This window comes from Saccopteryx leptura, chromosome 1, assembly GCF_036850995.1.
Source record: "Saccopteryx leptura isolate mSacLep1 chromosome 1, mSacLep1_pri_phased_curated, whole genome shotgun sequence".
Classification (NCBI taxonomy): domain Eukaryota; kingdom Metazoa; phylum Chordata; class Mammalia; order Chiroptera; family Emballonuridae; genus Saccopteryx; species Saccopteryx leptura.
The window spans coordinates 216,849,227-216,874,155 of record NC_089503.1 but is presented as its reverse complement, the minus strand read 5'-3'; the positions used below and the strand labels follow the sequence as shown (position 1 = coordinate 216,874,155).

General features: G+C 39.9%; 1 protein-coding gene across 5 annotated transcripts in view; it reads left to right on the top strand.

Annotated features, from left to right (window-relative positions):
* Window positions 1-24,929, top strand: part of NR3C2 (nuclear receptor subfamily 3 group C member 2) — a 313,921-nt gene that overhangs the window by 3,531 nt on the left and 285,461 nt on the right. For all 5 annotated transcript variants that reach the window (XM_066386221.1, XM_066386228.1, XM_066386215.1 and 2 more), the window contains exon 2: window positions 4,360-6,112. In XM_066386221.1, the coding sequence (XP_066242318.1) occupies window positions 4,362-6,112 (1,751 nt within the window). In that variant the 5' untranslated portion in view covers window positions 4,360-4,361. The remainder of the gene's footprint in view (window positions 1-4,359; window positions 6,113-24,929) is intronic.

The window sequence follows — 24,929 nt, the reverse complement described above, 5'->3', positions numbered from 1 at the left end:
AAACTTGCAACTGTACAACCAGTGCAAATTGTAACATTCTTACAATTCTGATCTTTTAGATGCCATATTACAGTGAAATAACTATATAAAATGATGCATTTAAAATGGAACAGTGTTTTGGGGGGATATTAAAAGTGAAAGTGTTTTCAGATAAAATACAAATATGCAAGAGTCTTTGTTAATAACCCTGAAAAAAACTACTTCCTTATGGAAAAGGGCAATTTAACACAGGCTATAAAACGTAAAAATTTTAACGTCAGATTTTTCCTTTGCAAAAAGAGTATTGAAGAGCATGTATGTGGTTTAAAGGAGAACTTCAGCAGTGCTTCTCCTTACTTTTCTTATGTGAAATTCCCTTTATTTTATGTGGGTAGGCCATTTACATGAAAATTAAAGGGTCATAAGGGTTTTTGACTTTGTCCCAAAGAAGCCTCTGTTATAATCCCATTGTACAGGAGACAATTTTAATTATGTATAAGCTAAATTTGTAGACCAGTACCTTATTGGTTAGTAACAAAAACTTTCCCTTTACCTTCTGGATAGTAAGTTCTATGAGAATCATAAATTCCCTAGCTAATATTTTTAGTATTCACTAGTAAGTTCAAGTTGACTGAAATTCTGTTGAAGCCATGGTAATTATGCCAGTTCCAAAGGGACAACTTAGGTTTTATGGATAACTTAGGAAATAAATCTCTTATCTGATCCATTTCTTTACGGAGAAGATGAGTTAAGATAATAGAATTCAGCACAAATATTTCACTAAACCTATTTTTGAAAAGGTCTGATCTTTAAAAATGTTTCCAGTGGAAACCATGCAGATCCTAGATGTCCTCTATTCTTCTGTGTTTGACTGTTGCCAGCCTTGACTCTGTTCTCTTTGTTGAGAGGTGCATGAGGTTGGTAGATGAGAAGAATACCCGATCAAAGCTAATTTAGAATTCAGCAAATCCTGTTGCATTGTTAAGGGAGTTTAAGGCTAACTAAACAAGACTTGGGAAGTTGTGATCAGCTACATGATGTTAGCTGATGAGGTACTTGCTTGTAGAGTGCTTTCCGAGTGTCCTTGCCCTCCATTTCCCATATAGATTCTCTTTAAATCTTCGTAAAACCTCAGAAATCTGAGCTTTGATTCCTATTTTTGGACAGAGTGATGAAAACGTCCCTTGGAATATCAGTAGTTGTTCTGTGACAAAAAGGTGCAGTGGTCCAATTTATGTAGGAAATGCTGGATTCAAAAGGAAACAGGTTTCTGCACTGGCAAGCTAGCTGCCCAGGAGTTTTAGCATGCAGGTTTACACGGGGAAACTTTAAAAATACTGCAAGTGATCCTCCTTTCCAGAAGGGAATTTGGACAATAGATTTTTGGAGAGGGATCTGCATGGAGATTCCCCTTCAGACTCTGGGAAGATAGGCCTATTGCCTAGGGCCTAGGGAAATGGGGCTGTGGGTGGGTGAGTGGGGAGGGCTGAGGCTGCGGAAGCCTTTAGTAAGGGTGCCTAGGCAAGGGTGACTTCCAGGCATTTGGGTGGAGGGACGATGGTGCACTTTACCAAAACAGAATGTGGGTTTAGGGACTGGGTTGAGGGGAGAGGGGTGATACACAGAAAGTGTTCAGTTTTGAACATTAATAGACCTGTTACCTGTGGTGTTGGATGAATTGGGAGCCAAAACATCCATCCCTTAAATGTACATCCCTTCCAGTTTGGTATGGGAAGGACGAATACTCTTAGGTAGATGTCGAAGAAGCACATAATATTTACTGGTATTTTTCAACCTCTGGCTATGACTAAATGTTTGGGTTTTTTTTGTTTGTTTGTTTTAATAAAGTGGAAAGGCCAATAGTAGCCATTTCAGTCCCGTTTCACTATGCAGGGTTTTGTTTTGTTTCCCCCAACTTTTACTTGGCTTTTCTCCACACTAAGTTTTTTTTGGCTGGCGCTACCAGATAACCACCTCAGCCTCTGCAGTTTGATTTATTTCCCAGTGCTTTGGGATTGATTCCTGCTTCAGGATTTATAGAATAATGCTCTTTAATTAAAAGTAAGCTCCATAATTGGTAGGGTTTAATGGTCACAAATTATTGAGTACTGATTATATTATAACTAGTTGACATTTTTTTAAAAATCACTTTGCTGTCAGTTTGGGATGCAATGGAGAAATTTGGAAAGTTTCTGCCTCCTGAGACTTGAAACTAGTGTAGAATACAGAAAAGATAGAGGTGATTACAGTATGCAGACAATTTGGGCATGACATTTCATTAGAGAGCCTCGTGATCGCTGTTGCCAATTTATTTGGTAGAGTCATCATTCTTTTTCTGTGTTAATTAATATAAGTTCTGGAGCAAAAGGACTTGCTAGTCTCTTTTTACTGAGGGGAAGATAGGGAAGATGGAGCTAGGAGTAGCAAAATGCGTAAAAGGCGAGGCCGAAAGTAATATTTGTGTGCAGAACAGCTGAAAACGTGTCTTTTAGGATCAGGACCTTTATTTGGGTCATAGCTTGTTTAGACAACCAAAAGGATTTGAAAAGTGAATACATAATAATTTTTGGAATTTTATATATTAAAATGTACAAATAAAATTTTTACTGAGAATAAGTTAATTTTCTTTACTCTGGTAGTTCTTATTGGGGTGGTTATTTTGTTCCCCAACCCGGGTTCACCCTAAGAATCTTTGGTAATGTCTGGAGACATTTTTGGCTGTCATAACTGGGGTGGGGGCTGCTGCTAGCATCTAGTAGGGAGGGATTAGGGATGTGCTAGAACATCTTACATGCATGGACAGACCTCCATGACAAAGAATTATCTGTCCCAGATGCCAGTAATGCCAAGGTCGAGATGACCTTGGTGAGGAGAGAGACTTAGGATCAGATTCTAGCTCTGCTACTTAGCTCTTTGTCTGTGCCTCAGTTTCCCCACTTGCATCATTTATATAATACTTTCACCAATCTTAAAGAGTTGTTTATAAGGGTAAATAAGTTAATGTGTGTGAAATGTTTATAATATTGCTTTGAATTATATACTACATAAGAATTATATAAATATAGCCTATTAAAATCTGACGGTGAAATATAGAGAGAGAGCCAATGGGTATGATTGTATATCTAAGCAATCCTGTGGGGTCCCTGAGCATGGGGACTGTGCCTGTTTGTTCATCACTATAGATTCAGTGACTGGTTGTAGACCCAGGATGTAGCAAACACTTGATAAATATTTGTTGAATGAATGAACACATAAGTTGTCAGAACCCATCTTGAACTTCCTCCATTTACTGTGGAGGATGAAACTGTCAAGAGTCCTTTTAGCTCAGGGTGCATCTCAGAGTCCTCACCGGTATTGAAATAACAAAGAGCCTGTCGTTCCTGACATATCCTCTCTGTGCTATGGACCATCTTAGTAAATCAGATTATATGAATCTTTACTTTTTAGAATTGACATTAAGTTATCTTGGTCAATAATGCATTTTAAGATAATCTTACTGTTTTAAAAAATAATTCCTAAATTGTTTTTTCTGTGATAATTCACTCAATAACTTTATATTGGGAAATGGTAACATTAATTGCATTTAAAATTTTTTTTTAGTAAAACCACATCTTAGTTATTGGAAGCAGCGTCCATAGCCCAAAAGATTCAAAAGCCTTTGGAGTTAGAAGATGTAGTTTTAAACCTGATTTTTTGTCTTTGTCATTTATTATGTCCTTAACCTTGGGCAAGTCACCTGCCTAAGTCCTCAGTTTCCCCTTTGTTTGTTTCTTGGTCCCCAGGATTACTTTGAATATTAAATAAGTTAACAGTTGTAAATATTCTTTGCAAACTCTAAAGGCTGTATTATAGAACTATGTTATTTTTATTTGGATACAAAATACTTTTATATAATTGCCTATTGAGTCTGGCTTCTGGACAGGTTAGTCAATGCTCTGTTTTATCTGCATCGAAACAGGTAACTTTTTAAAATAACTAGAAGTATTGCTTAGCATAAGTAGAATGTGTACTTACAGCTTAGTACAGCGAGTTTCAACCTTTTTCATTTCATGGCATAAATAAACTAATTACTAAAATTCTGCAGCACACCAAAAAATGTATTTTTTGCCGATCTGACAAAAAAATAGGTATAATTTTGATTCACACTGGGGTGCTATTGTTTTGGCTGTTGTCATTTTTATTTTTATTTTTTTTGACAATGTAAGGGAAAAGAGGTCAGTGCCTCTGACTAAAGAGTCAGGTAGTGCATGTTTTAAAAATTCTTGCAGTGCACTAGTTGAAAATTGCTGGCTTAGTCACTGGAATTTTGGAATGTCACTTAGGATAGTATTGCTATAAACGATTCTAATTCAATTTTTTTAATATAAATTTATTTGTTAGCTATGGAGACCAAAGGCTACCACAGTCTCCCTGAAGGTCTAGATATGGAAAGACGGTGGGGTCAAGTTTCTCAGGCTGTGGATCACTCTTCCCTGGGACCTACACAGAGGACAGATGAGAATAACTACATGGAGATTGTCAATGTAAGCTGTGTTTCCGGTGCTATTCCAAACAACAGTACTCAAGGAAGCAGCAAAGAAAAACAAGAACTACTCCCTTGCCTTCAGCAAGACAATAATCGGTCTGGGATTTTAACGTCTGATATTAAAACCGAGCTGGAATCTAAGGAACTTTCAGCAACTGTAGCTGAGTCCATGGGTTTATACATGGATTCCATAAGAGATGCCGACTACCCCTATGATCAGCAGAACCAACAAGGAAGCATGAGTCCAGCAAAGATTTATCAAAATGTTGAACAGCTGGTGAAATTTTACAAAGAAAATGGCCATCGTCCTTCCACGTTAGGTATGAGCAGGCCCTTGAGATCATTTATGTCTGATCCTGGGAACTCTCTAAATGGCGGGGTCATGCGTACTATTGTTAAAAGTCCTATCATGTGCCATGAGAAGAGCCCGTCTGTGTGCAGCCCTCTGAACATAACATCTTCAGTGTGCAGCCCTGCTGGAGTTAGCTCTGTGTCCTCCACCTCGGCCAGCTTTGGCAGTTTCACAGTGCACAGCCCTGTCACCCAGGGGACTCCCTTGACATGCTCCCCTAACATTGAGAATCGAGGTTCCAGGTCTCACAGCCCAGCACACGCCAGCAACGTGGGCTCTCCTCTCTCCAGTCCGTTAAGTAGCATGAAGTCCCCCATTTCCAGCCCGCCAAGTCACTGCAGTGTAAAATCTCCAGTCTCCAGTCCTAACGTCACTCTGCGATCCTCTGTGTCCAGCCCGGCAAATATCAACAACTCAAGGTGCTCTGTTTCCAGCCCTTCCAACACAAATAACAGATCCACACTTTCCAGCCCAACTGTGAGTACTGTGGGTTCTATTTGTAGCCCCGCAAACAATGCCTTCAGCTACACGGCTTCTGGCACCCCTTTGGGATCCATTGCGGCCCGGGATGTGGTTCCGAGTCCAGACACACTTGAGAAAGGTGCTCAAGAGGCCCCGTTTCCCAAGACCGAGGAGGTGGAGAATGCCATCTCCAATGGTGTGACCGGCCAGCTTAACATTGTCCAGTACATAAAACCAGAGCCAGATGGAGTTTTTAGCAGCTCGTGTCTAAGAGGAAATAGCAAAATAAATTCCGATTCTCCATTCTCAGTACCAATAAAACAGGAATCAACCAAGCATTCGTGTTCAGGCGCCTCTTTCAAAGGGAACCCAACTGTAAACCCATTTCCATTCATGGATAGCTCGTATTTTTCCTTTATGGATGATAAAGACTATTATTCTCTATCAGGCATTTTAGGGCCACCTGTGCCCGGCTTTGATGGTAACTGTGAAGGCAGCAGCTTCTCCCTGGGGATTAAACAGGAACCAGATGATGGGAGCTATTACCCAGAGGCCGGCATCCCTTCATCTGCCATCGTTGGTGTCAATTCAGGTGGACAGTCCTTTCACTATAGGATTGGTGCTCAAGGTACAATATCTTTATCACGAGCGGCTAGAGACCAATCTTTCCAACACCTGAGTTCCTTTCCTCCTGTCAATACATTAGTGGAGTCGTGGAAATCACACGGTGACCTGTCATCTAGACGAAGTGATGGATATCCTGTCCTAGAGTACATTCCAGAAAATGTGTCAAGGTAAGGTGGCTTTTTCTTCGTTTTTGAAAAATCACGACTTTATAAAACGTGGATGGTCGGCATGATATTTACAGTTGACAAATGAAACACATTTCAGTTTACTGTTCTATTTATATTTTCAGGATGTCAGGATGGCCATTTAATGTTCCCCTTCTGCTTGTTGGTATAATGTCACTACTTTTTTTAAATAGAGAAACAAAAAAGTTCTTAAAATTTCTTAGAAAGTATTTTGTGATTTTGAAGGAGCCTTTATAGGTGCTCCACCCCCACCGCGGCCCCCTTGTTGCCTGTTGTAGGTATTTGCAAAAAGTTTGGTTTCTGCTGCTGGTTACTATGTTTACTTTAGCAGACTAGTGCCCTCTTCCCCCCCCCCCCCCCCCCTAGGTTTATACTGGTTCATTAAAACTGCTTTAAATTAGTTTCTTTGTGGTTTTAATCTTTTTTCTTCTTTTCTTTTTTTAGTTTTCTTTATTAATTCATTGGCTGTGAAAAATGAAATTGAACCCCAAGTCTGTTACCCAGAGCTCCCCACTTTTTTGTCTTTTTCTAGTTAGGTTAATTGTATGGAAATTGTGGTTTTCAATACAAATAAATCATTTCCTTAACTGTTGAGGGCTTTTAAAGACTCAGCACTGCTAAAATTACTAAGTGGACAGTCTGACTTTCTTACTCGTATTGGAAGTGAAATATGTCACTGCAGTTTTGAATTGGTATATTTATAACTTTTAAGATCTGCAAGAAGACATGCATACCTTACTGTAAAATATCTCTTGGCTTTCCTTGTTGCAGATAGCATAACTATTTTTTTTTATTAATTTTAATGGGGTGACAATAAATCAGGGTACATATGTTCAGAGAAAACATCTCCAGGTTATTTTGACATTTAGTTATGTTGCATACCCATCAGTCAAATTGTCTTCCATCACCTTCTATCTGGTTTTCTTTGTGCCCCCCCCCCACTGTAACCACCACACTCTTGTCCATGTCTCTTAGTCTCATTTTTATGTCCCAACTATGTATGGAATAATGCAGTTCTTAGTTTTTTCTGATTTACTTATTTCACTCCGTATAATATTATCAAGGTCCATCCATGTTGTTGTAAATGATCTGATGCCATCATTCTTATGGCTGAGTAGTATTCTATAGTGCAGCAGTTCTCAACCTGTGGGTCACGACCCTGGCGGGGTCGCCTAAAGCCATCGAAAAATGCATAATGCATATCAGGATTTACGTTCCGAATCATAACTCTAGCAAAATTACAGTTATGAAGTAGCCACCAAAATTATTTTTTGGTTTGGGGTCACCGCAACATGAGGAACTGTATTGTGGGGTCACGGCATTAGAAAGGTTGAGAACCACTGCTATAGTGTATATGTGCCACATCTTCTTTATCCAGTCTTCTATTGACGGGCTTTTTGGTTGTTTCCATGTCTTGGCCACTGTGAACAATGCTGCAGTGAACATGGGGCTGCGTGTGTCTTTATATTTATATGCCAACAACAAAACATCAGAAAATGAACTAAAAAAAATAATCCCCTTTATGGTTGCAACAAAAAAAATACCTAGAAATAAATATAACAAAGAATGTAAAGGACCTATATAATGAAAACTACAAAGCATTTTAAGGGAAATCGAAAAAGATACAGTGAAATGGAAAAATATTCCTTGTTCTTGGATAGGAAGAATAAATATAATCAAAATGACCATATTACCCAAAGCAATATACATATTCAATGCTATTCCCATCAAAATTCCAATGGCAGTTTTTAAAGAAATAGAACAAAAAAATCATCAGATTTATATGGAACTATAAAAAACCCTGAATAGCCAAAGCAATCCTAAGGAAAAAGAACGAAGCTGGGGCATTACAATACCTGACTTCAGACTATATTATAGAGCCATGACAAGCATATCTATTAAAAAAAAAAACAAAAAAAAAAAAACAAGGAAGAGATTTTAGATATGACTAAAGGGTGGTTCTAAGTTATACAATGAATACTTGCATTGGACTTTGCTTCAGTGCTATTTTTATTACATGATTGTCATAAATGATCCCTTTATTGGACATATAAAGAATAGGTTTCTTAGGTTTGGTTCTTTCCTTTGGCATCTAGGAATATATGGATATAATACAAAAATTTATTTTGTTCAGGTTATAGGGTTTATGTATATTCCTATATCTCTTTCCTTCTATTTTTTATTTCTAAACCAAGAGCAAAAGCTTTATTCTGTGCATTCTTTTCCTCACCATCAACTCAAACCTGACTCCTCTTGCTTTTATCGAAGCAAACATTCCATAAAAGATAGGTTCTTGCAGCTTCCAACAACATGAGCCCTTCGGTATTTCAGCGCTGCCTCTCTCGAATTCTGAATTCTAACACCAGTCAGCAGATAGTGTAGCTTTCACCAGAACCCAAGTCAGCGTGTGTTCTACTGCTAGGGCTCTGCTTTACTTACAGAGAAGGAAGTTTTGTGCACAACTTGGATATTGTGGTAAGTGACGTTATTTTTAGCGAATTAGTTTGAGGTTGTGTAGCCGGGTTGTCGAGTGCATGGCTTCCCTGGTTGAAATCCCAGTTGTGCCACTTGATGCTTCCTGTGCCGTGCACATACCCCCCTTCACCACTCTGGGCTCCAGTTTTCTCCTCTATGAGAAGGGGATGAAACAGTGCCCATCTCAAAGGCCATTAAGACACTCGAGTGAATTTATAAGAAGCACTTTGAAGATCACCAGGTCTGTAGTATATTATTATATACATTTTAGCCATCACCGTTAACGTAATGAAATCTTAAGTGTTTTCACAATCATTTTTTAAAATTTTTATTAATTTTAACTTATCGTGTTAACATGGATTCAAGTTTCCCACTCAATAGAACTCCCTCACCTCAGCCCTGTATCCCCCATTATACCCCCTTTGTTTTCACAATCTTTAGTTTCCATTTATTTAGTTTTCTTTTTTTTTCATTATGTATATGAAATTTGACAGAATAATTTGGAAGAAGTATTATGTACATAGTTAAAAGAAATATTTGTTGATAATGCATATACTTAAGTTCTACTCTGATTTTAAATGTTATGATTAGGCCCCATACATTTGCTGCTGTGTTTCTGTGTATGCTTTTTTAGTTTCAAAGGTTGTTGACTTGCGAAGCACCTCCTAATGGTCTAGCTTTAAACATCTTAATGTGAATCAGTGGCCTTGAGCTTACACTGCATTTGTGGGCAATGGAGGTGTTGTCAGGTGTCTGTGCTTGTGTTTTTCAACATTCTCTACTTATGTGTTAATGTAGTCAGAGGGAATCCATTTTTTTACATAGATGCTGGTATTGTGCTAGTTAATATATGCTTTACAAAAAATTTAATGCCAAAGCTGTAGTGTTACTTGAAGTCTCTGATAGATTACTAATTCTTTATAGCTTTTCCTCATGGATGCTACCCAGGTCTGTTTGTTTCGATCATTCTCAGAATAATATCAGAGGATATAGAGATCTTACTCTGGATTTTACTTTATGTGTTATATTTAATTTAACCCCATCCAAGCATCATCATTGGCTCTTATTTTGTGTCTTTTGAACCAAAATCCAACCTTTTTGCCTATTTTGTAATTTATAATGATGATACTCCATTCCAGGAAATGTTGAATAAATTAATGAACTAAAGGTTGTAAAGGGATCAAGGCAGCATGGAACCGCTTGTAGGTTTTATTAACATCCTTTATCTTTTGTTTGAACTCTATATTAAACTGTTTCCTAGTAGATCTCAAAATACAGTTTGAGGTTCCTGAGAACTCAAGGAGATTCATGACGTCGAAAATTATGGATTGGTAGATCCATTGAAAATGGAAGATGGACCAATGAATTTGAATGTAATAGTGTATGAAAAGTTCACTGACAATGCTTTCAGATTCCACATTGCAACTAACCTTTGAGAAACTATTCACTGTCGATTTTCATTGTATCAAAGAATCATATCTGCATTTATCTACAAAGACCATTGCAATGCTTCTTTTTCCAGAAAGATATCTGTGGGGGGCCAGATTTTCTTTCTATCCTGGAAACAGTATATATCACCACATGTTGAATGCAGAAGTAGCTATGAAAGTCCAGCTGTCTCCTATTAGGCGGGCAATAGACTTGCAAAAATGTAAAACAGTGCCCATCTTCTCACTAGAGTTTTCATTTTTGAAAATGTTTTTGCATAAAATGTGTTTATGTTAATATATAATGACTTGTTTTTAAATTATTTAAAATATTAGTTGCAATTTCTGCCTGACCTATGGTGGCACAGTGGATGGAGTGTTGACCTGGAACACTGAGGTCGAATCCCTGGTTTTGCCTGGTCAAGGCACATATGGGAGTGGATGCTTCCTATTCCTCTTCCCTTCTTTCTCTTTTTCTCTCTCTCTCTTCTCTCTAAAATGCATAAATTTAAAAAATCTTTAAAAAGTCTCTTTAAAAAAATAGTAGTTATAATTTCTAAAATGGTAAATATCAATAAATATAATTCATATAAACCAAAGCTCTTGATGTCCTCAATAGATATTAAGAGATTAGAGGTGTCTTGAGACCCCGAAATTGAGACTTACTGGTCTATGCTATTCTATACACCCATTGGTAGTTAATGAAGAAAAGAGATACTACTTCATTTGTGCTAGCCTTACTGACTGTTATGCTGAGAAAAGAGTGCCCTATTCAAATAAGAAAGATGATTCTCATCTAGGTTAATTTTTCAAGCTGATAAAAATGAGTAATGTCTGGGAAGTGCATGTTGCCGTCCATTGGTCAGAGTGATGATGGATGTCATCATCTCTCTGTCAGTAGTTTTCAGTGAGTGGATGGTTCGACCGCCACCTTGTCAAGTAGACTATGGCAGAGCTGAATGTAAAGCTCTCAGGATGGACACTGGACCTCACTGTGTCATATAGATTGGTGTTGCCCTGTCAGCTGGGACACAAACAGAACTGTAGCCTTGAGTGAGTCACAGCTTCTTAAGCCTCAGTTTCTTTTTCTTTGAGGCAGTTAACATTATGAGCTAAGTACATGTTTCCTGTTGTTTTTTTTTTCCTTTTAAGCATTTATTGTTTAGTAAAATTTCTGTAAAGTCTGGCTGACTGTCCTATGACTTTTCTTTTTTCTTTATATTAGTTGGGTTGACATTGGTTAACAAGATTATATAGGTTTCAGGGACAGAAGTCTACAACCTGTCATCAGTACACTGTGTGGTGTGTTCACTATTTCAAGTCAAGTCTCCTTCCAACACCATTTTGTCCTGGTCTGTATCCTTTAACATATTTGCTTAAGATATTTGAAGTATATTTTAATCACAAGTTTAGTTCTGTAGTTTCCAGGGTAGTCGGGATAGAAAAATCGTTTACCATTTGAAAGTAAAAGTGAGTAGGCGTGACCTATCATTTTACTTTGAAAAGCAGAGTTTTAAAAAATCAGATCTTTCCATTTGCAAAATTTAACACTATGAATTTCTTGTTCTTTGAATTCACACTATTTTGGGGGGGAATAGGTTTTACCTGTTGACATAGGATTGATTGGCTGTTTATGGTGATAGTGGTAGTCACTCAGATGGCATCATAACACAGTGCTAACATAGACTTAGACTTTTGAATATAAAGTTCACTATTTCAAAGGGTGTGTTCTGGTAGGTTTCAAGACAAGCCATAAGGTATTTATCTTAATATATGCTGCATTTTTTTTTCATGATAGAATGAAACAATTTAGTTTATTACCTACAGTTATTTTTTGTTTCAATTGTCCCTGGAGTTTGTTGTTGTTGTTTTTTTACAGAGACAGAGAGAGAGTCAGAGAGAGGGATAGACAGGGACAGACAGACAGGGACGGAGAGAGATGAGAAGCATCAATCATCAGTTTTTCGTTGCGACACTTTAGTTGTTCATTGATTGCTTTCTCATATGTGCCTTGACCATGGGCCTTCAGCAGACTGAGTAACCCCTTGCTTGAGTCAGCGACCTTGGGTCCAAGCTGGTGAGCTTTGCTCAAACCAGATAAGCCCGCGCTCAAGCTGGTGACCTCGGGGTCTTGAACCTGGGTCCTCTGCATCCCAGTCCAATGCTCTATCCGCTGCGCCACCGCCTGGTTAGGCTGTCCCTGGAGTTTTTTTGAAACTCACCTTTTATCATAAACCAAAACTTTCAGAATTCAAGGAGTTTGTTATAGAGTTTGCCCTGTCTCTTAGCAAACTTTTTGAGTAAAGCCCTGAGATGTAAATATCTCTCTGTAATGCAAAGGATGAAAGAATGATGGATTTTGGGGTGGGGAGAGAGATTGATTGATTGTTGATGTTTACTATAATAAATAAATCCATTAAGGGTTGCTTAGGTCATTTGGAAATAAAAACATAGAACTTTTCTGTTTCTTATTATTTGTCTCATAATATTTTGACTTTGAAGTTGCTAGTGTACCTAGAATTCCTCCTTCCTCCAGATTAGTGTTCTAAATATTTTTAGAAATGATTTTCAAATAAGAGATTTGCTTCTCCTGATGATTCATTCACTTTCATTCATCTTTGGTATTCTGGTACAAGTGATAATTTTATTTTAAAAAAATTAAGTTAGTGGCTTTTAGTCTACAAACCACTATGTGTAGTGTGCTTTTATACATTTTACTTTTACTGTCACAAGTATCCTAGGTTTACATGTTAGATTATCATCTATAGTATTAGTACATTTTGAGCTATTAATTCATACCTTAAAAAGTTAAACCAGTTCAAAGTATTCAACTTCAGGCAGTTTCCCTACTGGTGACATGCTGAAAGCAGGACCTGGAGATTTACTGTTTATTGATTCCATGCCTCTTGCAATATTGAAATGCTGGGTGTGTCTGACCTTTTCTATTCTTGCAGTGTTTAGCGCAACAGCAGGTATTATATTGATTGTGATTTAGGAGTAACACTTCACTTCCCGTAATCTTTTGATGTAATTAATTCTTTTTCTCTGAAATAATAGTTTTTTTTTCCCCAGGCTTTCAAGAGTTGCTTTAGGTTTGTATCACTCATCTACTGATAAAATTCCAGCTCTGCCGCTAAACAATTTATTACTTTATCTACTAAATTCAAATCAAGAGGAAAATAACTGGCTTCTTGATTGTTTAAATATAGCTATTATTTCATAAATTTTTGTGGGCTTTCCAAAATTTATTAGTGAAAGTTCAGGAAATTTAAACATTTTATATGTTTTCATCTTAAATTTTAGAATCTCTAATTTTAAACTTGTCAAGTGAAGGCTTTGTTTTTCAGGTTTCTTAAAAAAATTAATTTTTAGAAAGAGAAGAAGGGGTGGAGAGAGAAAAAAAGATACATCAATTTGTTTTTCCACTTATTTATACATTCACTGGTTGATTGTTGTAAGTGCCTTGATTGGGGATTGAACCCACAACTTTGGGTTATCAGGATGATGCCTTATCTAACAAGCTGAGCTTTCAGTTTTTTGAGTTTTATTCTTTTCTTTATATAGTAAGGAAATGATGTAGTTAAAATGTAATTACATATAAGTGTGTGTTACTTAATTGATGTTCTGTCAACCACTGAATTTATGATAGTGGTATGGCCAAGGCCAACATTTCTATGTAGAAAAGGTAGAAATTGCTTGTATTTTATGCAAGAAATAGAAAACTCTAGTCTCAGGAAGGAAAGATGGCAAACAAAAGGTAACTTGAATACTTAAAAAGTTAATAACCTAGAGAGAGAGCGAAATAATAACTGGGGATCTGAATTCATAATTGTAGCTGTCACTTAATTTCATTAATGATGACTACTTCATTGGTATGCCACCTCACCTTATACGGGGTGGGGCAAAAGTAGGTGTACAGTTCATATGGAAAACAATACTACTGTATAATTAATAGTACGAAAATAAATGGTGTTTACCTGCTCACAACTGTAAGCCTATTTTGGCCTCACCCTGTGGATTAGGAGTTGTTGAGACGAATTGACAAACCTTGCCACCCAAACCAGCATGAAATGTCTGTAATAGGCATAATCAATTTCAGATATTCTGACTGGCAAAGGTTACCTAGGCATCTTAGAAAAGGGGAGAAAGGGAGTGGTGGTGGTGTCGGAGTCGGGGTTCATACTTGAGAAGTTTGCAGGGGCTGGGGGTGGGCACTCCCTGCGAGGGGGCAGTTATGTGAGTGGGACCCTGGACATGGGCAGAAAACACTGGTGCGATCCAGCTGTGTTGTGTGGCTGGCTGTGATAGAGGAGTTTGGGGTGGGAGGAAGAGAGCCTGGAAGAGGTTAGTTGGAGTTAGCTGGAACTAAAAGAGAGTGGAACTTGAAAGTCACACTAAGAAATTTGCACTTAATTTGGTAGATAATGAGGAGCTATGGAAATGTTGGAATGGGAAGTGGTGTGAGCTGAAGGGCTCTTTGGAAAATCCTTAATTAGGCAGTGTTGGTGGGGTGGATGGCAGCAGAAAGAGCCTTGTTAAGAAGTGAAGGCAGCCGCGCAAGGAAGATAGGAACCTGTTTCTCTGGAGCAGGATGTCGGGGGTAATGGAAAAAGGAGACAGATGTGAGATGTTATACAAGAAGCCTTTGTAGGAGTGGGGGTTTTGTATGAAAATTTTATTTTCAAATAGTCACACTCAAAAAAATTGAAAGCCCACTTAAAAAGAACTGTAAGTGAGGACCTTCTACATAACCACCATAGAAGCATCGAAGTCAAGAAATTTAACATCTACTTCGTAGATGTCATTCTTGTTTTGCCAGTTGTGCCGATAAAGTCTCTTCTCGCAGAAGGATCCAGTTAAGAATTGCATCTTGTGTTTGGTTTTGGCGTCATTTTAGTCTCCATCAGTCTGGGACAGTTCCTCAGTCTTTTCTAGATTTCATGACTTGACAACAGGTATTTATTAGAAAGTCCCTCCATTTGGGCTTGTTGTATGCTTCCTCATGGCTAGATCAGGTGATGCAGTTTTGGCAGGAATGTCACAGACGTGATGCTGCCTTCTTTTCACTGCTTCCTGCTAGGTGACAAGCGATCATCCTCTGTACTCTACCTGTCCCGTTGGATCACCTGATTCAGGTGCTGTTTGCCAGAGATCTCCAAAGTAAGTTGCTCTTTTCCCTTTGCAATTAGGAGATATTTTGGGGAGAGGGACTTTAAAACTGTGTCAACATCCCATTCTTCGTTAGACTTTGTTGATTCATTTAATTATTTCTGTCTGCATGGTGTCCTTGTTTCCTATCTTTTGTCATAGGTTGGTTATAGTTGGTCACGGTCCTCATTTCTGAGGTTCAGATTGTTCTGATTTAGCCAGTGGGAACCCATTCAAGCTGGTTTCTGTGTCCTTTTGCCATTCTCCAATTTTTCCCTGAGCACTTTTTTGCTTAAGGCCCATCTTGTACATTATTTCCCATGCTAGTCCTGGAATCAGCCATTTTTTCAGGAGCAACGCCATCTGCCAGATGCTCTACTATCTGTGACTGAGGTCTAACTCTGCATTCAGGGTCACAGTCACGGGGCCATACTCCCCCAAAGGATGCCCTCCTTAGCCTCCTTAGGTGTTGACTGTCCCTGCTGGGCTGTCCTCTTCTTGCTTGTGTTGCTATCTTACACTAGAACACGCAAACACGTGGATGACCCCACCTCTGCTCCCATTGGTACTCTCCACATTGGGCATCAGAGCTACCCTTGGGCTTCATGCCCCACTGTGAGCTGCCACAGCTGGATACCCCCCCACCCCCGCTGTGGATATCTACTTTGCTGTGTCTTGCTTTAATAGCTTTAGGACTAAACTATTGAGGAAGGAATTGATATTTGAGTAGAAGTAGAGAGCAAAGTATGTGGAATATTAGTGGAAAACTCACATATTATAAGCTTGGCGCTCTCTCTCTCTTTTTTTCCATGAGAATAAGGGAAGCAAGGAGACAGACTCCCACATGTACCCTGACTGGCATCCTCTGGGCAAGCCCACCAGGGGGCGATGCTCTGCCCATTTGAGGCCATTGTTCTGTTCCTCAGCAACCAAGCCATTTTTTTTTTTTAGCACCTGAGGCAGAGGCTGCAGAGCTGTCCTCAGTGCCCAAGGCCAACTTGTTGATACCAGTCGAGTCAGGGCTGTGGCAGCACGGGGGGTGGGGGGGGGGGTGGGGGGGTGGGGGGGTGGGGGGTGGGGGTGGTGGGGGGTGGGGGGTGGGGGGTGGGGGTGGGGGTGGTGGTGGTGGTTAGTAGAGAAGTAGTTGGTTGCTTCTACCTTCTACTGTGTGCCCTGACTGGGACTCGAACCTGGGACAGCCACATGCCAGGCTTGACACTCTACCTCTGAGCCAACCAGCCAGGGCTAAGCTTGGCTCTCATAAATAATGGCAAGCAGTTAAGAACTATGGAGAGATCAAGAAGTGAAGGCTTGGAGGAGGAGGATTTACCTTGGGGGGAGGGGGAACATGAGTTCTAAGTGCCAAATTGTCTCTGACTGGAAGGGTTCTCCATACTGGTGAAAATGTCGGTCTGGAGGCATGGGACGCTTCTTCTTAGAAGTGGCAATCGATGCAGTCAATGTGGGTGCTATTGTCCAGACAGAGAACGTTTCTAGTGACTCAGGTACAGTTACAGTGCATTGTGCTAGGATTTTGGAGGAATAGAACCCCATTTAGAATATGAGCAATACATCCTTGAAGAGGAGACAGAGAGTGTAGAGAATCAAGATAGTGCCGAGTCATGGATGCCACAGGGAAGAATCATTTGCAAATCGCAAGGGCCTTAAGGCTCTCTCCAAATCCAGCCCTCTGGGTACAGATTCTGAAACTAAGACCCAGAGAGATTACGTGCCTTTTCCAGTAGTATCCCGCAAAGCAGTGGGCAGTGGTACTGGGAGTAGAATCCTGTCCTCCTATCTATTACATTATCATTACCTTCTAGTAGGAGATGGTGGTTCAAAACCCCACGATAGGGCTGGGAAGACGAGGAATTAGATGGAATCATTGGTGACAGATGGGTGCTGGTGATTTTCAAGAAGGAACTCTGTCCAGTGGTGGAAACGGGAAGCAAACTGGATTTGGCTAAGGAGTCAGCAAGCAGTGAAGAGGCGAGACTCAGAGGATGCAGGCTCAGTGTTCGCTCTTGGGAGGCACGTGCTTGGTGATAAAGAGAAAAAGATCCAAGGGAAGAGACGGTAGAGCAGAGAAACAGCAGGATCTGTTGGACAGGGAAGATAGGAAATGGGCAATGGACCACTGCTGAAAACTGACACTGAAAATGTCAGAGGGAGGGAAGAGAATTGATGGGGACAGTGTCCTGTCCTGGGGAAGTGAGGACAGAGAGAGACTCCAGTTAGCCTTAGAGTCAGATATTGACTGTCAGATTGAACCAGTATGTGTAAGCTGTTGGTGGTGGCTCGTGGACCTGAGGATCAGAAAAATACATATGTGATTTGCCTAAGGCCACGCAGCTCAGGTAGGTGGAGGAACAAAGATGAGTTAGAGAAAAAAGCTCAATGTCCTAAAAAAAAAAAAAAAAAAGGCAGGCAGCCACATGGATCCTTTAAAAAACATAGATCAGATTATGTGGCTGCTATAAAGCCCTCTGGCTGCTTCTCATTACTAGCAGTGTGAAGTAGCCCTAACTGGAGGTCTGTTGAGCACTGAGTTAACAGGCCCCTGGCCACCTGACTGAGCATCTCTTTCTTCCGGCTCCTTCCCTGCGGTGACCTTTCTGTGGCTCAGAGGAACCGGGCCCTCCCACCCTGCCCCCTGGGGACCTCTGCATTTGCTGCTCCCTCTGCCAAGAAGTCCCTGCCTTCAGATTTTGGTTTCTTGCCTCTTCTTGTCACTTAGGATTAACTCATGTCACTCTCTCAAAGAGGTCTTCCTCGACCATTCTACTTAAAGTGCCTACTCCTTCACCTTCTAACACAGCTCACCCTTTTGTTGTCTTCAGGGCCCATGCCTATAGAAATTATCTTGGTTTACTCCACGTTTCATACGGAGAATTCTTGAGAATAGGGACTTAACCCGTCCTGTTTACCAGTGTCCATTTGTCACCCCTATACAATGCCAGGTACATTGTTGATGGTAAATCCCCATCAAATGGATGAATGATTGGTTAGCAGAGGTACTTGGGGGCGGGCATGTAATTGGGGTGACTAGATGATTGTGTAAGATTCTTAGTTATTTTTAAATAGCAGTGAGCGTTCTGAGTTTAGAAAAAAAATTGTTGTGACCTCTATCAGCATATTTTTAGGATTGTCACAAAATAATCAACAGATGCTGTTCTTGCTTTTTCTAATTCAACATAATAGTTTGTATTGGTGTATGCCAAGGTAAATGGTGATATATTCTTAGTCTTTATTATGAGGTCATTTATTTATTTTTAATTTACAAGCTGTAAAATTTCCTCTTTTAGGTGTGCAATTCTATGAGCTTTGCCAAATGCATAGTCATGTAATCACCACCCATTCAAGATACAGAATAGTTTTATCGCCCACCAACATTCCCTTGTGTTTCCCGGTCATAGCCCTTCTCTTCACTACCAAACTCGAGTGACCATTCAGATGTTCCCCATCCCTATAGTTCTGTTTTGTTTTGTTTCTTCTTGATTGTCCTACAAATGGAATCATACTTGATGTAGCTTTTGCATTCTGGCATTCTGGCTTCTGTCATTCAACAGAATGCGTTTGAGATTCATCTAGGTTGTTGCCTGCACCAGTAATGAGTTTCGTTTTAGCACTGAGCTAAACAGCTATCCGTTGTCTGATATAGGACAGTTTGTCCATCTCTCCCCCTGTTGATGGACAATTGGGTTGTTTCCAGTTTTGGCTGTGACAAACAAAGCTTTGCAAATATTCACATACAGATCTCTGTATGGGCATAGGCTTTGTTTTTTCTTTAGTAAATACCTACAGGTGGATGGTCATATGATAGGTGTTATTTTTAAGAAAGTATCAAACTGTTTTCCAAAATGTATCATATTACCTTGCCACCAGCTGGTGTGAGTGCTGGGTCTCTTACATCCTTGCGGACATTTGAGAATCAATCTTTCTCATTTTGAACGTTATAACAGATGTACAATGGTATCTTATTGTGGTTTAGATAGTCATTTCTCTAATGTCTGAATGATGCTAAACATCTTTTCATGCGCTTACTTGCCATCCATATGCCTTTTTTCATGTCTGTTAACTCCTTTGCTCAGTTTTCTTGGGTTGTTTTCCTCTTTTGGAGTTCTGTTATCAGTGTATTTTAATATAAGCTTTTTGATAGAAACCTTGAACTAAAAGAAAAATTACTTCATATCTATTATTGACAGAGTGATAAACAATAGGCAGTTTTCAAGTTATTTATTGCCATCTTCTTAATGTGGGTGAACAAACCAAATGAATACGAAACGAACCAAATGTGCCCTCCCTCCATACTCCCAGCTAACGGGGAATGACTCACATGAGTGTATACAGCCGTTTCTGTTGTTGTTCCCTAATTATGTGTTTGGTCGTGTGATGCAGAGAAAAACTGTTTCCCAAGATGAGAACAGGAAGAAGTCTGTGTGGGTCAGAATAGTCCAGGAAAGCTTCATGTAGGAGGTGAGATTTCCACTGATGTTTAAAGATCAGTTGGTGGTTAGTGAGGAGTAGAGAGGATTGTAGGAATAAGTTGTAGCTCAGGTGGGGGGGGGTGTGAACAGAGGACAAACGAAGCCTGCTGGAAGGGTTTACTGGTAGCTGGTGGGGAACTAGATTATAGAAATCTGTGAATGCTAAAAAGAGAAGTGTTTGATAGTCTTAATATAGGCCTATTATCCTTTTTCTTTTTTTTAAACCAAAGGACGACGGAAAGGGGTTGAAAGGTCCGTCTGGTAAGGGAGATTGGAAATAGTGACAAGGAGCAAACACAGCATCTGAGGGGCTGTCATATTGGGGACTGGTGCTGGGACGGCAGGGCGTGAGAGCTGTCAGACATTTCTGAGAAAGAAATCATTGAAGGCCAATCATTGACCCAAAGCCTGTTCCTTTTTTTTTCTCCCAGTTCCTCTAAGCCATATGTGTTAACAGCCCAGAAAAAGTAGATTGCGAAGGAGTTAGAGGGAAGAAAAATGCAGTTTCATAGTAATAAAGAGAAAATATAGTTATAACTCTAAGAGAAAAGAAGTAAGATAGTTTTGTTATTTGGGTTAAGGAAAAGCCTGATAATTTTGATACTGAAATAGAACTTTTTATTAGACTGCGGAAGAAAATAACCCCGGGAAATGGAAACAGGAAGAACCAAGTCCTGGTTTGACAGTTGGAAAGCAAACTGGTGAGAGATTATGTAAATGAACGAGAAATAGAGCCGTGTGGAATCTCTGACATGTGTACCTAGAAGGGGACAAGCTCTGCTCGCGTGGAAGCTCATTTATTGTGCCCCCAGTAGCTGGTGTTTGAATTTATGGTGCTTTTTTCAGATGTGCAACTATGCATATTTTCTTGCATCACATGATAGAGTTTGTAATTACCTGAAACCTACATGTTCTGATAAGTTCGAGAGGAGATTCCAAGTGCAACGTTTGGGAGTGTCGAGATGTAATGGGAGTAGATATTCTTCAATTTACTCCAATTTGGGTTCTCCCTGTATTTTTTAAATGGAGAATATGCTCAGAGAGGCTTTTGTTCTTGGGAAAGTGAAGGGATGAGTGCAGAATTTGTGGTCATACAATACAAATTTTTTTTTTCTCCTGAGGTTAAGTATACATTGAGTTATTATTCCTTTGGGACTTCTGGAAGCATTTTGAGTTTTCGATATGTGGCCGAAATATGCTAATTTGCCGGACATGGACCCTGTATTTTGGCTTTGGTTGCTATGATTCAGGTGAATACAGAACGTATCCCCTCTTAAGTACGGTTTCTTTTAGGGAACTGAAGAAATGAACAGAATTGGGGAAGGAGGAGTTATAAACGGCAACCTTTCATGGAGAGACTCTAAAGCTGAGAGCTCTTGCATTCATATGACTTCTGAAACATTCGGCATGGGTGGTTCTTGGATGTCCATTAGCAGGGACCCTCCTGGTTTTGAGCTAATGTTCATTTAAAAAGCCAGAGATATTTTTATTTTTATAATAGTGTATACTTGCATGAACTGTGCCTTTTTTGAAGGATGGATTTTTTGCCAAAACCTTAGAATGGAAGATGTAAAGAATAGAAATCTAACTGTGAACACGGCCTAGCCTATGTGATTTCATAACACCAATGAAATATGCTTTGAAAAAAAATCTTGCCAGTTCTACCCAAGCAGAAATAATCGAGTGTTATGAGAGTTTTAAGGACAGTAGACATTACGACCAGTTTTTTTAAAAATCAGTGTTTTACTTAATGGGCAGAATGACTCAATGTTTCACAAATATGTCAGAATCTATGCACAGTCTTCTCTAGACATTTAACTGATGGTGAGCATACTAATTCTGAGTTATTCAAGGCTCTCAATCAATGAAGAATGATAAAAGTTTGTCTGTCATATGATTCTTAAGACAGTTGATATTTCAATTGCTTAATTTTAGAAGAAGGATGCTCTTCCCTGGACCTTAGTTCAAGAGAGTAAAGAATTGCATTAGGGTAAGAAAGAAAAATGGAGAGTTTTAAAAAAGGAATGCCTATATATAACTGCTACCTATATATAACTAAAAATAGCAGTTCTATTTACTCAACACCCTGGAATCTATAACAAACAATAGTACACATTAAAACAGTCTGAGAAAGTTCTAGAGATGGATAGTGGTGATGGTTGCACAACAGTGTGACTGTACTTAATGCCACTCAACTATGCACTTAAAAATGGTTAAAATAGACCCTGGCCGGTTGGCTCAGTGGTAGAGTGTCGGCCTGGCGTGCAGAAGTCCCGGGTTCGATTCCCGGCCAGGGCACACAGGAGAAGCGCCCATCTGCTTCTCCACCCCTCCCCCTCTCCTTCCTCTCTGTCTCTCTCTTCCCCTCCCACAGCCGAGGCTCCATTGGAGCAAAGGATGGCCCCGGGCGCTGGGGATGGCTCCTTGGCCTCTGCCCCAGGCGCTAGAGTGGCTCTGGTCGCAACAGTGCCATGCCCCGGAGGGGCAGAGCATCGCCCCTGGTGGGCGTGCTGGGTGGATCCCAGTCGGGCGCATGTGGGAGTCTGTCTGACTGTCTCTCCCCATTTCCAGCTTCAGAAAAACACACACACAAAAAAATGGTTAAAATAGTAAGTTTTATATCATATACACAGGTTGGGGCAAAAGTAGGTTTACAGTTGTCCACACAGAAAAGAATACAGTTATGAGTGTGCGGAACACAGTTTATTCTTGTATTATTATTTATTCATTATTATATTATTTTCTGTATGGACTACTGTAAACCTACTTTTGTCCCTCCCTGTATTTTATCACAATAAAAAATAACACTTCATCCTAAAAAAAACAGGAGTGCCTTGCATGGATGAAATTTGGCACCCAGTAAAATATACAAAGGTGTACTGGAGGTCCCCTGTGTGAGCCCTTCTAATCAGAGACTATGTCATACTTAGCTTTGACACTTCTGTCTAATCAGTACCACCTCACATACATGCTGTGTTCAATACAGACTTTTTAACACATTTTTCCCATTGATTTGAGTGAGAGAGAGAAGCATCAACTTGCCGTTTCACATAGTTGTTCCATTTAGTTGTGTAATGATTGATTGCTTCTCATAATGTGTCCTGACTGGGGATCGACCTGGCAACCTCAGCCATGCTGGGATGATGCTTTACTGAGCCACCCGGGCAGGACTCAATACCGGCTTTTAGTCAACAAGCATTTATTAAATTCTTGATTCTGTCAAAGCATAGTTCTGGATGTGTAGTTGGAGCAAGAATGAGAAATTTGGCTGTGGCCAGTTGGCTCAGTGGTAGAGCGTCAACCTGGCATGTGGAAGTCCCAGGTTTGATTCCTGGTTAGGGCACACAGGAGAAATGGCCATCTGCTTCTCCACCCCTCCTCTCCCTTTCTCCCCTCTCCCCTGCTCCCCTCTCCCTCTTTTGCAGCCATGGCTCAGATGGTTCATGGTTCAAGCAAGTTGGCCCTGGACACTGAGGATGGCTTCATGGTCTCACCTCACATACTAAAATAGCTCGATTGTCAAGCAATGGAACAGTGACCCCAGATGGGCAGAGCATCAGCTCATAGGGGGCTTACTGGGGGGATCCCGGTCGGGGTGCATGCGGGAGCCTGTCTGTCGGCCTCTCTGCCTCTCACTTAATAATAAAAAATAAAATAAAAAAAGAAATTTCTCATCTTTTGGGACACTCTGTCTAGAAACAGTCAAGATATCATTGCAAAGTAGATTGTGGTATTTTTCTGGATGTACCAGATAATATACAGAACATTATAATGTCGAGAACATGGGGAGGGAATACTTACAGTGATTATTAATTTCATTAATAAAATTACATGATGGCCATAAGTGAATTTAATGTGATTAGTCAGAACTCTTGGTTTGTAAACAGCACAGAAAACCATCTCATACTAGCTTAAGCAAAACAGAATCTCTTGGCTCACAAAATGGGAGAAGTTCAAGGGGTAAACCTCAGGCATGGCGAGGCCCCAGGTTTCAGATGCTAGTGTCATAAATTTCTTTGTCTCTCCATCTAGGGGAGCTTTTCTCTTTCTGTTCAACTATAATGCCAGGAACTATGGCCCGTATCACTCTGGGCTTGCATTTCCATTGCAGTTATTGATCCTAGTAAAAGGAATAGCCTCTTTCTTGATAGATTCCGGTTAGTCTGGCTTGAGTCTCACCTCTAGTCTTAAGCAGAGATGGTGCGTGTGTGTACATGTATGTACATGGGTGGGAGTGCTTGGCCTCACCCAGTCCTGTAGACTAAGAACATGGAAAGATGGTTCTCCAAAGTGTTCGGGGCAAACAAAAACCGCTCTGCCAACACTTTCAAAAACTGATCATCTAGTACAGGGGTCCCCAAATTTTTTACACAGGGGGTCAGTTCACTGTCCCTCAGACCGTTGGAGGGCCAGACTATAAAAAAAACTATGAACAAATCCCTATGCACACTGCACATACCTTATTTTAAAGTAAAAAAAAACAAAATGGGAACAAATACAATATTTAAATTAAAGAACAAGTAAATTTAAATCAACAAACTGACCAGTATTTCAATGGGAACTATGCTCCTCTCACTGACCACCAATGAAAGAGGTGCCCCTTCCGGAAGTGCGGCGAGGGCTGGATAAATGGCCTCGGGGCTGCATGTGGCCCGCTGGCCGTAGTTTGGGGACCCCTGATCTAGTAAGTTCTTCATTTCCTTTTATTAAATAGAAATGGTAACCACAATGCTTGAGTCTCTATGCACAATTGTTACTAAGATCTTTACTCTTTATCATTAATAAGATCTTTCCTATTATTGAACTACCCTCTAATATTGAGAATTTGAGGATGGAAAATTGATGATTGGAAAAGGCCAATGCAACCTTTTTTTTTTCCTCCAGAGGGGGAAGAAGATCTGATGGTCTGTTATGTGGAAGACACTTATAATTGCTCTAATGATGAGAGAGTGTAGTAATAGAAGATGTTCCAAGAAGAGTACACTGCAGCTCAGTGTCCTTCTCTGATACAGAAGGAAAATTGGCATTAATATAACTCTATTGCTGAGTTGACACTATCCATAAATTTGTCCCTGAACCACTCAGAGCTGTTTATTATCGTCCACATAGGAGCATCTAAGAAGTGTCTGATACAGTATTTTCTTTGACCTGTTCATTGAGAGTTTCTGCCATTATTGTTACAAAGATATTTTCTTAGTGTGAGAGGATTGCTAACTAAATGAAATTCTACCTGCTCACGAGTACAATATATATGCGTGCTTA